Here is a 16,817-nt window from a genome sequence, read left to right on the forward strand (position 1 = left end):
TGTCATCCAACGTCAATTTTCAATTTTTTTGGCATATTAGGTAAAAGAAAAATGACCTTATCGATCTTTATCATCAGGTAAAAATCAAGGTGTAAGAAACACCACAAGGCAGCTTGCTGCCTTGTGGTGTTGGTTAACAGGTGTCATACTTGATGCGAATTTAAGACCTGTTCCACCATTACCAATTAGAGCTTATTTCCGTTCTTCAGTTACGGCAGATGGATACGATCTTTAGAAGGGTCTCATTGGCTATGGTAACCATAGCTGCTACAGTTGTTGTTTTGTTGGTTTGTATAGTTTTTTTACGTTGCATGGAACCAGTGGTTATTCAGCAACGGGACCAACGGCTTGACGTGACTTCCGAACCACGTCGAGGGTGAACTTCTGTCACCAGAAATACGCATCTCTCACACCTCAATGGAATGCCCGAGAATCGAACTCGCGGCCACCGAGGTGGTACGCCAACACCATACTGACCACGCCACTGAGGCGCTTATAGTTGTTGTTGTTGTCAGAATATGCTGGATTTGTGGCAGCGCTGCCTTTTGGTCGAAATTTTCGTTCACATCAGCTATAGTACATTCACATCAAACGTGCATCTGATGTCTATGCCCGTCCCTTACGACGCTACTGATTGGCTGTTGATAAGCCAGTGACAGGGCTGGAAACTCTCAGTCTCTCGAGAGAGTTCACACAGGCAGGATGCATGGTCCACCTCCCCTGAGGGATACCTTTGAAAGACGTATCCCTCAGGAGAGGTGGAATATGTATCCGGCCTGTGTGAACTCTCTCGAGAGAGATGAGAGTTTCCAGCCTTGTGATTGGCTTATCAACAACCAATCAGGAGCGTCGTAAGGGACGGGCCTAGACATCAGATGCACGGTCGATGTGAATCTACTAAGCTAAGCAACCGTCATCAACATAATCAACCATTCATTGCAATTATTATCAATATGAAACCCAACTTGACTTGGAATTTTCCCAGACACCTCCTTTTTTAGTCCTGCTTTTTGAATCCAGTTGAATATATTGAACTGAGGCACTGCTGTTCCAGTCTATCATTTTTATTGGGAAATCGTCTGCATCTACATGTCTCAAAATGCGTTATAGCCATTCCAAAAAAAATGGTTTCTTCGTCTCCTTACGGAGAAACCTCAACAAAAGTAATGCTCACACTTCGAGGAATAATCAAAAAAAGGAAAGTAAATAAATCATAAAATGAAATAAAAAATAAAGCTTTATCTATTTGTACCTTGTTAATGTCTATGATGACATTTAGTAAACAAAAGAAAATAATAATAATTAAAACAACGTTTCAGTAAACCATGCAGGACCGCTCTTCTCGCATTCACACTCATTCGTCACATAAAGCGTAACGTTGCCTCACATCTACACACAAACACACACCCTTGATATCACAACATCCACTTGTTAATGACACGGCCTCATCTGCGTCACATCAAGAGATTAGTAAGAAAGTTGTCGTGGTCTAAGTCGGTGTCCATGGCACCCGGAGACAGACTTGGGAAAGGCAGCCCGTCCTGAGGAGGCAGCTGGACGTGCGGACGGCAGTCTCCTGGAACGCGACCCTGCTGGGGGTCAACCAGGGCGTGTAAGAAGGCCACGGAAAGCGGGTCGTGGAACCCTTGCCCACCAATGACACCACCCGGCCTGGGGGACACATTGTCAGACGGGCTTCTGTTAGGCCTCGGAGGCGACTTCTTGGAGTCCAGCGAAACGGGCAAACCCTCGCAGGAAATGGCTGAAATGTCTATGGTTTCCAGAGGTACTTTGGGGCGTCCCGTTACTGGAACGATGTTTTGGTTCTGTTTCGAAAGGTCTTGGTGCTGCTGTTGCTGTTGCTGTTGTCTTTGCTGTTGAGGAAGCTTATGGCGTGACAGAGGATGCGGTGAGTTACGATTGTTGTTGACGTAAGGGACGTCATTGTCCCTCAAGTTGTTCTCAGGAGCGGCAGCAGTAGACGACGCCATCTGCTGGATTTGCGCGTCTCCAGTTTCCTCTGTTTTTGTCGAACATCCTCCACTGGGTGTCGCCCCGTTCAACTATGAGGGTGAAGGACATTCTTTATTAATGATGCCTAAATCACTCAGAAAATATGTATAACTTCTCAGAAAACAGTCTTTTAATCATTTGGAGATAAAAGTTATCCTCATCACTGCAAAGGCACGAGAAAATCACAGACATGAAATGAATGCAGACTGAGACAAAGATTATTTACTAAAGGCGCAGCATTTGCTCCACTTGTCTGAGGTAGAAGAATGACGGGATTGGTCGCTGAAGGTACCGGAGATGCCGTAGTGCCCGGCTGCCCTCTGGTCTCCCCTAAGCCGTCGCTACTACTTCTGTGCACAGGGCCAGCGGTTACCGCTGGGGGCAAGATGGCAGGCTCACACTTGTGAGACCGAAGACTCACCTGCGGAACCAAATGCACATATGAGTCCAGGATCACATGATCGTATTTACTCTCTGCGGTTTGAAGGGCAACACTAGATCCGCAGAGAAGAGCTCTTGGCCAAAACTAAACCAGTGTAAAAATATTTTTACTTGTAAGAGCTATATTTAAACAAGAGTGACAGAATGACCTTTTAAATGCCGAATTTTGATTTATCTTGTTATACATACTTATTATACATACAAATTTCTATATGCATGCACTAACCAACACACACTTACATCTATAGATATATAGACAGATAGATAGATATGTATGCATGTATGTATAAATAAACCGTAACTTCAAACCACAAAGATAAAAAATTAAGAATAAATGCATCGGCAAGTGTTTAACATTTTTCCTCTGACTGAGGAAGAGGGAATGAGACCTTAGATTTACTGGATTTGAAATATACAGAAAGGACATGCATATAAGCTTTCCAATATGTAGTCATGATTCTATGAGATTTTATGTAAGTTTTTCCAGGAAGCTTCATTAAAATCAAGTGCTATCCCCCGAGAGGCATTACCTTGTACCTGAAGGACCTCCCGCAGGCGTCGCAGGTGTAGGGCATGACGCCTGTGTGGATCCGCTGATGTACTAGGTAGGAGACCCGCTGACGGAAGGCCTTTCCTGAAGGGTATAAAGCAAGACCTGTTATCAGGTAATTAGAGGAGAAAATCTGTATCCCATGAAGAATGATGAGGGTCTTCTCAATTATAATCAACAGCTGCCCCTAAGGTATTTAATTCCCTAAACTGCTAAACTTAGGATGAAGCTCTTGTGCAAATAATTATGTCAGATTTCATAACCTTAGCTTAAATGCAAAAAGTGGCACTTCAGTTCCCTGACAAATGCTGGTTCACTTAACCTCTACTGTAGTGCCTAAATACCAGCCAGTAGGAGCAGTGGAATATCTGTCATAGCCTTCAATACGTCGCATTTTCTCTTTCAATCGATCTGCAACACTTCAATTTAAATTCATTATCCTGGAGCAAACTGAACACCTTGCAGTGGGAGCTTATTCACGCATGCCAGCTCCAAGCTTGGGTACAATGGTAAGAAAAGAACCGCTGAATGTTTCCCCTGATATTCAGGGTTACTGGGTTAATCTGCCGCACCGGTGATTATAACAGCGTTACCCAGAGCAGTCATTAATCTTGGGAGCGTTCGGGACCAAGAGAGCAGAAATACAAAGGATTTTTATTGATGTGATATGAAAAATGAGAAAGTCGGTCATCACTGCTGGTCGTATTTGTATTCCACTTTTATTCGAGTGTTCCTCCAGCTCTGGCCAAACTAGAGAACGATCTTATTCGTGTGGCTGAATCGGTGTGACTTCAGAAGTTCAAACACACAATTGGCTGACATTTGTTTTACTTTGTCATTTCATTTTATACAGATTATTCTATACTTCTCCGCACTGGTCTGCTTTCCTTATTGTAGCCCTTGGGATTGTATGATTGGGCTTTTCCAAGTGTGATTGCACCCAGATTGTATAATAATAATAATAATAATAATAATAATAATAATAATAATAATAATAATAATAATAATAATAATAATAATAATAATAATAATAATAGGAAAAAAAACTCTATCACGAGAGTTCATACAATGCTCTAAGCGGTCCACAATAATAAGAATGTTAAAAGTTCGTGTATAATTTATAAACTACAAAAGCTTTCGAACCCTTCCCTGGGTTAATCTTCATTATTTTGGACTGAAGATGAACCCTGGGAAGCGTTCGAAAGCTTTTATCAAGTGTTTATAAACAATACACGAACTTTCAACATTCTTATTATTGTGGACCCTTTAGAACAAAATAATAATAAAAACTTATTTTCTGACATGGAAACCCAACCACCAGATTTGGAACCGTTCAATACTGTTACTAATTATGTATTCTTGAAGTTTTTGGAATTTCCTGCCTCTTTTCAAAAGCGTGCCCATCATCACTGAATAAATAAACTCCACAGACTAATAATTGTTCTTGAGACTCATAGATCGTTCTGGGGACGTCACGGGAGCTAAAGAGCCCGTGCTGGCATAAGGCCAGCTTAATCTCCAACAACAACAGTGTCATTTCCCGGGTACTTCTGTGTCAGAGCTACGAACTCCTTAAAAGTGATCCGATTCGATCTCCGGTCCCCCCTAATATTCGTTTCGGAAGCATGAGATTTAGAGTTACGCTGTTTTTTTTTTTTTTTTTTTTTCGCGTAGCCTCTAATCGCAGAGTATTTCTGCCTTTATTTATAAAGTCCAGTGACTGCTCAGGCTCCTTTTCAAGACTGCGTAAACAATTCTCTCTCTCTCTCTCTCTCTCTCTCTCTTCTCTCTCTCTCTCTCTCTCTCTCTCTGTATTGAATCTGTAAACAAACGGTTTTTTTATTATTTTTTTGTCCTTAAGCAGATTTAATACTAGGTTTAAATAAGATCATACTGTACTTGACATTTACAAATAAAAAATGAAGCTTTACAAATAAAAAATGAAGCTTTTGCTAATCACAGTATTTGTCCTCATTACTTGTCACAGGATCCTGCCCCCCCCCCCCCCCCACCCCCACCCCCGCCTCCCCACCACACTTCCAGATCCCATTCAATAGCCATAACGAGGATTCTAAAAGCGCCTACTCATACTAAATAAGATTATAGCTTAACCTAACCTATTTCTCTCTTCGGGAGAGATAATGCTGTGCGCATGCTGCAACCTCCGTTTATTTATTTTTTTTATTAATTGTTAATTCATCCGTTTTTCTAATAACTGATCTCCTTTCTGTATTTCCTATTGCCCTCTATTACTTCTTTCGAATGAGCACCTCAATATTCTTGGGAAGCTTAAAGAATTTCAGGTCAATGGCCCCTTTGGTGGGCTTGTTCCATATGATAAGAGTTCATCTTTTGAATAATAATATCTTGTCCCTACTGCTCCCGTGTTTCTGTCTATTCAGTCCTCGCCAAAAAAAAAAAAAAAAAAAAAAAAAAAAAAGACACACCAATTGGAACTCACCGCAGTTCTCGCAGACGAAAGGCTTTTCTCCGGTGTGGATTCGAACGTGGTTGTGGAGCGTGGACATCTCCTTGAAGGCTCTGCCGCAGTAGGAGCACTGGTGAGGTTTGTCGTCCGAGTGGTACAGGATGTGCTTGTGGTAGCTCTGCTGGAAGGTGAAGGTCTTGCCGCACTCCGCGCATGCGTAGGGCGTCTCGCCTGCCAAGATTAATCTGGTGAAGCAAGATGTCTAGGAATGCGGTACATTTAAATGACGATCAAAGTGATTCTCAAGATTTTTGCGAACTTCTCGTAACACACTAAGCTTATTAGATCTAACACGTTTGCAGTTATTCAACAAATGAGTCATTTGAGATCATATTTTGGCAAAGAAAATTATCGAGGCAAAGAGATAAGAATGACACGAAAAGGCCAAGTCAAGTATTTTAGTAGCGTTTTCTGTTAACCTGAAGAAACCGTAACAAAAACAATAGCGGCTGCTGAGATGCGTTATTTGCAGTAACATAGAGTTAAAGAAGAAATCGTCCATAAATAAAATATTTCATTAAAAATATCTCGCCCTACCCCCCTATGCATTACAGTAAATGAAACATAGAAACATCTATCAAGAGGTATTTCAGGATGAACAGCATTTCTGTCTATTCATCAGAACGGACGAGTTGGAAAAACCTGCCCGTACAAGGAAGCTTTCTAAGGCTGACTGCCTCGTGTACCTGTGTGCAGCCTCTTGTGTTTCTTGAGAAAGTATTTAGTTGTGAAGGACTTCTTGCAAACATCGCATTCCCATTGCTTGGCATCGTTCTTGCCCGCGCTCTCCTGCAAGAGAAAGTGGCTCCCTGGAGTGGCATCAACGTAAATAAATAAACAAAATTATAAAAAAAAAATATTGCCATTCGCCCCCTTCCGAAATTGACACCTATTGGGCAAGTGGCTACATCCCCCGTCTTTCCCCCAAACCCCACCAATACCCCCGTCGTGAAAACAATCATTCCAGCCAGATCACTTTATCTGAATAACAGACCTAACCTCCAAGTCTAAACCTCCATCCTCTCACTGGAAATGTGACTGGAAACCTAATTTATTTTCTTTAGAAATAAATGATAAAATAAAAAGTCAGAGAATATAAATCTTTACTCTCCTCAACATTCAGTCCTCCCACAAGTATATATCATACTTTCACATAGCTTTAATATTACTTCAAGGTATGAACCTTGGTTGTGCGAGTACACTGATGAATGCGTATGCGTTTTACATATGTTGACGGAATTTTTCTCTCGTAGTTACGACCAAATGATAAAGGAGTTAAAAGTGAACCTCAAGTTTAGTGCACTGTGTCGTACCGTAGCTTTGTTTTCCTTTCGTGGTGGAGGATGTAACTGCCTGCACGGTGTCGTACTGTAGCAATATTTCTGATATTGTTCGCTTTATTTACTCACTGAGCAGAGTATATGGAAGAGGACGCAAGCGCGTTTCAGAGACGCTGCATGTTTATTAAGTATTTACTTAGACTCGCTTGCATTTATTATGCATAACCCTATATGCATATAGAAGGCATGGTACATGCTGTCTTATTCGCATAGACGTAAAGATCTCTCAAAGCTGTTTGAGAAAGTTACAAAAAAAAAAGGGAGGGGGGCCAACGAAGAAAGTTACTATGAGTTTGGGCAGGAACTTTAATATAGACAGTGACGTCACAAATAAAAGATGACGTCATAGGGCACCACTGACGTCATACGGGAACCAATGATGTCACAATTGCAGCCTTAAAATTAAAGAATGCACAGGACGATAGAAAGAAAATGGTGGATAAGGAAGTTTGCATGATAAAGCAACGAAACGTTTTAAAAGTTGGTAAAAGAAAACAGCGATAATAAAAAAAACCAAAGCTATGAAACAAAAAATGGCGCTTATGAACTCCGCGTGAAAAAATAGGAGAAAAAACCAGCAAGAAAGAAGGCAAAACGATAAAAAAAAAATGATTGGCATATTGATTTAAAAAAAAACATTATCGCTAGGCAGTAATAAGCAAAAATTGAACGGCTAAATAAAGAGAGAGAGAGAGAGACCGAGAGAGACGAAGAGGAGTGAGAGAGAGAGAGAGAGAGAGAGAGAGAGAGAGAAGCAAACTGGAGGAAACCTGGACTGCTAAAAGTAACAAAACAAAACAAAAATACACAAAAAACGAAAGACAACAAAGAAAACGAAAAGACAAAAAGTTGACAACGAAATGTTAAAAAGAAGCTTACGAGTAAAATAAAAATAAAAACGGAAAAGCTGAAAATAATGGGGCCAAAAAGGTCAAAAGGAGAAGTAAAAAAAAATTATCATAATTCGAGAGACAAATGAGTCTATGCCTCTCCACCTCTAAGGCTTTAGTGAGAGAGAGAGAGAGAGAGAGAGAGAGAGAGAGAGAGAGAGAGAGAAAAGCCGACCAGGAAGTCCGCATAAATCCAGACTCTTTTCATTAAGAATACGCAAAACACATTCCAGGTTATGTTTCTAACGCAATAACTAACCGTATTTAAGCAGAGAAATATAAAATGAAAATAAAAAATGGAATATCTTGGTCATACTCTTTTTCCCTCGCTAAAAAAAAAAAAAAAAAAAAAAAAAAAAACTTCGTTTCCGGCGTAAGAAGAAGAAGAAGAAAAAAAAAGTCCTTTCGCTTTCTGCGTAAGAAATAAAAATGGCCGTCCTTTTCCAGCGCGAACCAGCTTAAATCCTATAGTTTATGACGGGATGGGTTTTCCTAGTTGAATTCCATACGGTCCTCTCTCATTTCCATACCATCCCAAACGCGCCGAGTCCAATATATCATCCTTTCGCCTTTTATTTCCCACGATTTTTATCATTTTCATTTTTCAGTTTTCTTGGGGGGGTGGGGGGTAGGGTGGCCAGAGTTATGAAGCGGAAAAAGATAAAAACAACTCGATATTACAGCTGTAACTGTTCGCCCTTTTGGTCCCAAGAACTGCATACATAATCAGTTTGGAAATCGGTTCAAGGCTCCGCCCCTGGGGGGACGGGGGGCGGTAAATGCTTACTTTTATTCGGTGGTGGGTTGGAGGGGGGTCCTGCATCCCATAGCCTGGAGGGGAGGTAAATATTTGCTTTTATTCGGTAGTGGGGTGGGGGGGAGCCTGTCCTGCATTCCATAGCCTGGCATTTTCTGCATTCTCTTGGAAAAAAAATCTCCTGGAAAAAAGTTTCCTGGAAAAATTATTCTGGAAAAATTCTCCTGAAAAAAAATTCTCCTGGAAAAATTCTCCTGGAAAATTCTCCTGGGAAAAAAAGTCTCCTGGACAAATTTTCCTGGAAAAAATTCTCCTGAACAAAATTCTCCTTAGAAAAAATTCTCCAGGAAAAATTCTCCTGGAAAAGTCTCCTGGAAAAATGTACTATCGTTCGCTGAATAAATCCGGAGCTTTTTAATCAAAGGGGAGACTAGACTAGTAGCTTAGTGGCGGAGGAAGTGTGCGGTCGGTTTTTATTTCCTTTCTCTATTTGCAGAGGGGAAACGGATTTAATCTACATATGGAATAGGAGGCATAGTATATTTTTCTACATTCCTTTGTCCTTGGTGAAGCTGCGATTATCTGAACATATTTACAGCGCTCGGGGAATAGCGTCCACTGTTTTGTGTGTGGCACCCGTGCTATTAAAAGATGGTGCTTTTATGAGCTATTTCTACATGCATAAAACATCATTATTTACAGGGCGATCATTTCTGCCGGATTCCTGTCGACCATAGTAGATTAACATCACCCGTGCATCTGATGTCTAGGCCCGTCCCTTACGACGCTCCTGATATGGCAATCACAGGGCTGGAAACTCTCAGCCTCTCTCGAGAGTTCACATAACCAGGATGTATATTTCACCTCTCCTGAGGGATACTCCTGAAAGACGTATCCCTCAGGAGAGGTGGCACATACATCCTGCCCATGTGAACTCTCTCGAGAGACTGAGAGTTTCCAGCCCTGTGATTGGCTTATCAACAGCCAATCAGGAGCGTCGTAAGGGACTGGCCTAGACATCAGATGCACGGTTGATGTGAATGTATTATAGCGCCTTTGTCAATGATGTAACGTTTTCCTACGGCATTCATTGGTAGTGAATTTCAGCTAAAAATTTTAATTTTCTTTGATATAGTTTCACTTACATATCAAGAAAAAATTACATTCCTCTAAAATCTGTTCATTTGTACATAATAAGAGCCACATTTAATATACCCAACACCACCAAGTACAAATGACTACATCTAAAATAAACGATTTCTCTCTTCAATGTCTAAATAATTCATCAGGCCCTTTCGAGGCATAATGATAATACTCTCAGGTTCACTTGTCAACAATCCACTTAGTTAAACTTGTAAGTTTTGTGAGTCTCGTGTTACTTCTCAAATCATAGAAAATGACCAAAGAAAAAGCAGCTTAGCTCTTGAATGTGTAGTACAATTGTTACCAAGAAGTGTGTTAATTTTCGTCTTACCTTCCTAGAAACGGCAGCCGAAGTGAGCGTTCCTGATATTCCAGTCGGCCCCTGACGCCGGTTGGGTCCAACGTCGGGCCTCGGCTCCTGAGGTACGTCTGTGGAAACCTTACTCTCGGCGGCAGCGTCGCAGTCGCTCACCATTTCCGACGAGCAGGACTCGTCTTGGACTTGCATCATCTGGACGGGACTGTCGGGAGGCTCCTTCACTTTTTCCACGGGAATGAGTTGGGGGCTCGACGACATCAGAAGCGGAGGAACCTTCGCCCCGAGCTTGTTTTCAGAACCCATGAGACCAATGTTGGAATTCAGGGCTGGGATCACGCTCTGGTAGACAAGCTGCTGAGGCACTGCCACAGTGTTGTGTATCTTATCACCTTGTGAGGGCATACTCATGTTCTGCCCAGAGGGTACAACACCAGTACCTGAGGAAGCAAGCGGTAGCTCGCTGACGTAGTGCGTTGGGTACAAGCGGGGTGTTTCGCTGTGAGATACTCCTGTTTTGTTGATGTTCATGAGTGGGAAGCTATTTCGCCTAGCTTCAGTGGGACAAGGGGTGCCATTGCTGCTCTGGTGATCGGCAGGAGGCGTCTCGGCTTTCTGAGGCTGAGGTGAAACTATCGCCACTGGACTTTGCTGAGAGTAATTCCCACTCACTTGTCGGCACACTGACGAATCGCTGCCATGCTGAAGTACAGAAAATTTCTTATCTTGCTTAAATTCCTTGAATTCTGCTTTCGGGCAATTCTGTCCATGCAGCGATTGAGATCCGTGACCAGGTAAGTTGATGCCGAATTTTTGCTGGTGATAATACATGTCTGGAGAGTTCTTGGGAGGATTTCCTTTTTCATGGGAGGTAGCATATGACTGAAAGTCAGGAGACCACTTTTGCAACTGTGGGCTATCAGGGTCTGTAGTCTGGGTCTTTAGTGGAGTGTGTAATTCATGTGAGATTTGGGTGTGCATGTCTCTTGTTGACTTGTCTTTCCTTTGCTCGTTTTGCTGCTGATGACACAAAGGACCAGAAAACTGGTTTTCCATTTGGTCATCTGGATGATTTATCTGATTCTGCTGCATCTGGAGCTGCTGAGATGAATAGGGCGTCATTTGCTGAGAATTATACATAGACTGCACACTCTGCTGCTCCTGTAATTCCCTGTATCGATTGCCGTCTTCCGCCGAAGGTCTAGTTTCAATCATGAGTGTCTCTAACCAGCTTTTAGCATCTCCTAAGGAAGAATTCTTGATTTTCTGGTGCTTTTGGGATGGAGACGGTGGAGAGACCTTGCCTGTTGGTACGTGTTCTAACCCTACCCCGTGGTACCTTTTTTCGTGGAGCTCTTTTCGGGCTTTAGTGGTAAAAGTCTTTTTGCACAAATGACACGTGCCAGGGGAGGAGGGGTCATGGAACATGCGCTGGTGAACCAGCAGACTCCCTTTCATCTTGAAGGTCTTTGGACACTGGTCACATATGTACCTCCGATCACTGTGACTCTCCCGCACATGATTGCGATAGGCTTCGAAATCCTTGAACTTCTCTTTGCATAACTTGCACGTTACATCGAAGAAGTCCCTCTTGGAGTGAATGATGTCCTTGTGGAATTTAAGAAAATGGGCAGACGAGAAGATGAGACCACACAGGTCGCAGTTATGAGGCTGGTTTAGTTTGTCGTGAGATGCAAGGTGCGAACCTGTAGAGGGGCTTTGTGGTTCACTGTGACTGGCAATTCCAGACGACTGATCGATCATTCCCTCTTTCCCCAACAGTGAGAGCCTCGAGGGGCTTCGTGGTGAACCTCTGTTGTCACTGATCTCCAGGTGTTCCAATGTAGGTATCCCTTCAGGAGAATTGGTGATTGGGTATGGAGGCACACCAAGTCCCGATGGGGTGGCAGGCGTTGAGACAGAGGGAGAGGCGTCAGAAAAGGATTTGTGTTGGACGGGCAAGTGAGCTGCTAGGTGGTGGTGGAAAGCCTGAATGCCGCTGACGGACGCGCTGCATATAGGGCATGACAGTGGCCTGTTCAGAGCAGCTGCCACTCGCTGTTGGAGGTCGCTCACGTCTGCCAGGGATTCCCTCTCACAGACGGGGCAGGCTAAGTAACCCATCCTGAAAGGAAACCAAATGTTATTACTGGGTAACTTGGGTGGATGGATTTAAGTGCATAATATGTCTCAGTTGAATGAATCCTTTTACAACCTGGGGGGTGGATTTTAGTGAATAATGATATGTCTCTGTTTGATTAATTCTTTTACAAGTACAAACACGTCGAGTCAAGAGAATATCTGATAAACGAATGGACGCAAGAATGGAACAGAAATAATAGACGGCAGCTATTCAGACTTAAAGTTCTATCAAAGTATTACAACGATAAAAGACGTAACTCAAATTTTGTTGTTTCATGTAGTACTTTGCAATAAACAGTTTCCGATGGCTTTCATAAGAAAAACCTAATTCAGCTTCACTTTATTTCCCACTATTTCCATTTGAACATTTCAGAACTTGGTGTCGCTGTCAATGACAGATCGAGAGAGATTCAGAGAGAGAAATTCCTGTTTTCTAATATATACTAGCATACTACGGTAAATTATAAAAAATATCGAACCCAACCAAAACTATGTCTTGTAATACTGCTCAGATAAAACCGAAACCTATTCTTCAGTAGGACTTACATGACTGCAGATTTTTGTGAGACAATTTATGTGTCCTTGCTATTAAAAGATACATCTAGGGCATACAGTCTGCAAGAGCACACTTTGGCCTACGAGGCTGCCGTCCCCCAAAATAAAACCATTCTTTCTGAAGGAAGAAAAATATCCGTCAAGTAAGCAGGGCTTTTAATGGGTCATAACTTCGGTTATACTGTGAGAGCTGTCGCCATCATTCTAAGGGTGTGTGATAGCAGCGCCCATACTGTAATAAGTTCCCTCCCTGTAGCGGATCCAACTGGCCCATCTAACACACGCCCCCGAATCTCCTCTCGGGCCAGGACGCTTCGCCTATCTCAAAACCAAGAAACATCGAGGAACAACTTATTCAGCTGAGGAGAGTTTGGGTGATGAGGAGTTATTCCCCCCTCTCCCTCCAATATGTGAGGAAAGGTAGGTAGGGAGGCTTGGCTCTCCTCCAGGAGAGGAGATGGCCGATATTTTCATTTCGAAAACTGTGACTTTAGACACGTTGGGGACGTTGCCGAGCAGTTACGATGTGTGCTATGGGAGGACTTCTATGTTCTGGGTAGGTGTAAAAAGGGTGGGCTATGACTAAAAAATACAACAAAAAAAAAAAAAAAAAGTCTAGAAACTAAGGGTATTATGACCACTTCTGGCAGAATTGTAGACAAACAATGTGAAATGTGCACGCGCACATCACAAACATACATACATAAACATACATACATACATATATACATATATCTATATATATATATATATATATATATATATATATATATATACATATCTGTATATATTGAATATATATATACATAATATATATATATATATATATAGAATATATATACATACATATATGATATATATATATATATAATATATATATTATATATATATATATAAAATATTCAATAACTGTATTCTTAGAAAGAATGCAAAATTATCAATGCTAGAGCACATGAATTACCCAGTCATCTCCACTTCCCGTCAACATTCACTCCCTCCCTCAGAGAGCCAAATGCGTTTGCGACAAGCAAACTGCATCCACATTTCGATACATGAAGTTTGGAATGTTCCTGCACCATAATTTTGTAGGAATTCCTTTGTGTTGCAAGTCACGTCCATTTTCAAAACTATCTTGAACATTTATCCATTACCAAGGGCTGTCGGAGTAACGCGTTGCATCTCTATTGAATATTCATGGGTTAAAACGTGGACGAAAGGGACGACTACTATGTATAGAGAAGAGGGGGAAGGGAACACCTGGCTAAAAATAAGCACGAGTAACGAAAACCAGCGAGCAAGAAATTATCATAAAAAAACTGAAAGTCTCAGAGGACGAAAGATGGCACGTCAAGGAATAATGGGAGGAGAATGCCTCATGAACAAATATGAAAATTGTATTTTAAACAAATTGTACGAATAAAATTGAAGAAAAGCATACGAACATCTTATGCAGATGTTTCTGAGAACTATTCAATAAGCAAACTGCACGAATAAAATTGAAGAAAATACGAACATCTCATGCAGATGTTTCTGAAAACTATTCAATAAGCAAACAGCACGAATAAAATTGAAGAAAATACGAACATCTCATGCAGATGTTTCTGAAAACTATTTAATAAGCAAATTATGCGAATAAAATTGAAGAAAAGTACGAACATCTCATGCAGATGTTTCTGAGAACTATTCAATAAGCAAACAGCACGAATAAAATTGAAGAAAATACGAACATCTCATGCAGATGTTTCTGAAAACTATTCAATAAGCAAATTATGCGAATAAAATTGAAGAAAAGTACGAACATCTCATGCAGATGTTTCTGAGAACTATTCAATAAGCAAATTGTACGAATAAAATTGAAGAAAAGTACGAACATCTTATGCAGATGTTTCTGAGAACTATTCAATAAGCAAACAGCACGAATAAAATTGAAGAAAATACGAACATCTCATGCAGATGTTTCTGAAAACTATTCAATAAGCAAACAGCACGAATAAAATTGAAGAAAATACTAACATCTCATGCAGATGTTTCTGAAAACTATTCAATAAGCAAATTATGCGAATAAAATTGAAGAAAAGTACGAACATCTCATGCAGATGTTTCTGAGAACTATTCAATAAGCAAATTGTACGAATAAAATTGAAGAAAAGTACGAACATCTCATGCAGATGTTTCTGAGAACTATTCAATAAGCAAATTGTACGAATAAAATTGAAGAAAAGTACGAACATCTTATGCAGATGTCTCGAATATTCGTCAGCAGTTTGCAGACCGTCACTTGTTGTAACTGATAAATGTCACTGCAAAGGTGAACAAATCCCTCTATTTTTCATAAGGACCGGATAATTGTACATTCTCAGAGCCATCTCTTGGCCGTGTTTATCTGCTTTCTCTAAACATTTGAAAATTCCATTCCGCCGAAGTTTGATAAATAAGTACTAATATTAATGTTTTCCACGTGTGTGCCACCGGAAAACTGTAAAATAATAATAAATAATAATAATAATAATAATAATAATAATAATAATAATAATAATAATAATAATAATAATAATAATAATAATAATTGAAAAAGAGACCTACAAAATTACTGTGTATAACGTGTTTACTCATAAGTATTTGCATTTTATTTTACTCGACACTCGAGTACTTTCAGGCCCTATCTGTGGCCCTTTTTCAAGAGATGTGTAGGTTGTCAGCCTGGGTCAAGGTCAGCAGTCTTCTCTCTTTTGTGGGTTTCTTTTTTCAATCTTCAGAAGAAAACTGAAAGAAGTTTTTGTTTGGTTAATAATAATAATATAATAATAATAATAATAATAATAATAATAATAATAATAATAATAATAATAATAATAATAATAATAATAATAATAATAATAATAATATTCCAAAAGGTCCACAATAATATAAACGTTAATATTTCTTGTGAAACTTTATAAAAAAAACTTTACAATAGCAATGGTAAAGTTTATATTATTATGGACCTTTTGGAACATTTTATGAACTCTCGAGATAGAGAGTTTTTCCAAATAATAATAATAATAATAATAATAATAATAATAATAATAATAATAATAATAATAATAATAATAATATTAATACTATTGAATAAAATGGCAGAATTCAGCCATTTTATCAATAATAATAATAATAATAATAAAATAATAATAATAATAATAATAGTAAGAAGAAGAAGAAGAAGAAGAAGAAGAAGAAGAAGAAAGGCTTTACTTATGCAAGGCACCGAAAAAAAATAATAGTTATAACAAAATTAACAGACATTGTAACGAGTTTACAAAATGATCAAGAGGTATATGATAGCTCCTCAGAGAACGTCCTGATAGGACAAAATATGATGGTCTTTCGATGAGTGAAATGAAACGGTGTGACCACCAGTAAATGCCAAGCCACAGTGCTCATCAGAGCCTCTGATCTAACCACTGAAATTAAACAGCACTTTGGTCTGTTCACTACTTGTAAGGGTGACCACTAATGAGTGTCTGTCTATATGGGGGGATAGATTTTATGAAGCTACTAAGTTTAACTTACTTTAGTCCAAAGTTCATCCCTCTGTAATTTACAACAGATAAAAAGAAGTCATGGTGAGACTCCAGTGATTCCTGCCACCTGACATCGGCAGACCTCGGCAATTCTGTCGGTTCGGATAACCTGATTTCCAAGACTCAAAATTCTACCAGTGGTTAAGTTAAGAGATGCTGAATCCGGTTTATTCACCCACCGAGGTGTTTCCAGCGACTGGAGTGAGCGAATGTCAAACTCTTGCACACACAGAAAGATGACCGATCAATTTACAAGAGTTACTGATGAAGCAGATAAAATCTAGCAAAATAAAATCGAATGAAATCTACCAAAAGTAATTAACGTTAAAATTATAATATATAATTAAAATATATATGATATATAATATATATAGATATAGATATATATATTATATATATATATATATATATATATATTAATATATATATTAATTATAGTACAAAAGACCACCATAAAAGATAACACAGAGATGATTTGTCATCTGCCCTACGAAAGGTTCCTACTGCATCTGAAGAATCCCTGATGCCTCTTTCATGATAAGTTACCGCGTTTTATAAAGAAAGCTAATAACAAAATATGCAAGCAGCGATTCGGGTGTACATCAAATGTCGATCTTAGTGA

At 39.8% G+C, this 16,817-nt stretch overlaps 1 protein-coding gene across 1 annotated transcript in view; it reads right to left on the reverse strand.

The window, feature by feature from the left end:
- Window positions 1-1,211: 1,211 nt before the first annotated feature.
- Window positions 1,212-16,817, reverse strand: part of LOC135221869 (uncharacterized) — a 46,428-nt gene continuing 30,822 nt past the window's right edge. Inside the window, exons 2-7 of the mRNA XM_064259822.1 lie at window positions 9,954-12,063; window positions 6,179-6,281; window positions 5,466-5,663; window positions 2,985-3,088; window positions 2,240-2,434; window positions 1,212-2,063 (exon numbers count right to left, since the gene is read on the reverse strand). Coding sequence (XP_064115892.1) covers window positions 1,455-2,063; window positions 2,240-2,434; window positions 2,985-3,088; window positions 5,466-5,663; window positions 6,179-6,281; window positions 9,954-12,062 — 3,318 coding nt within the window. The 5' untranslated portion in view covers window position 12,063 and the 3' untranslated portion in view covers window positions 1,212-1,454. The remainder of the gene's footprint in view (window positions 2,064-2,239; window positions 2,435-2,984; window positions 3,089-5,465; window positions 5,664-6,178; window positions 6,282-9,953; window positions 12,064-16,817) is intronic.

This window comes from Macrobrachium nipponense, chromosome 3 (assembly GCF_015104395.2).
Source record: "Macrobrachium nipponense isolate FS-2020 chromosome 3, ASM1510439v2, whole genome shotgun sequence".
NCBI classification, from domain to species: domain Eukaryota; kingdom Metazoa; phylum Arthropoda; class Malacostraca; order Decapoda; family Palaemonidae; genus Macrobrachium; species Macrobrachium nipponense.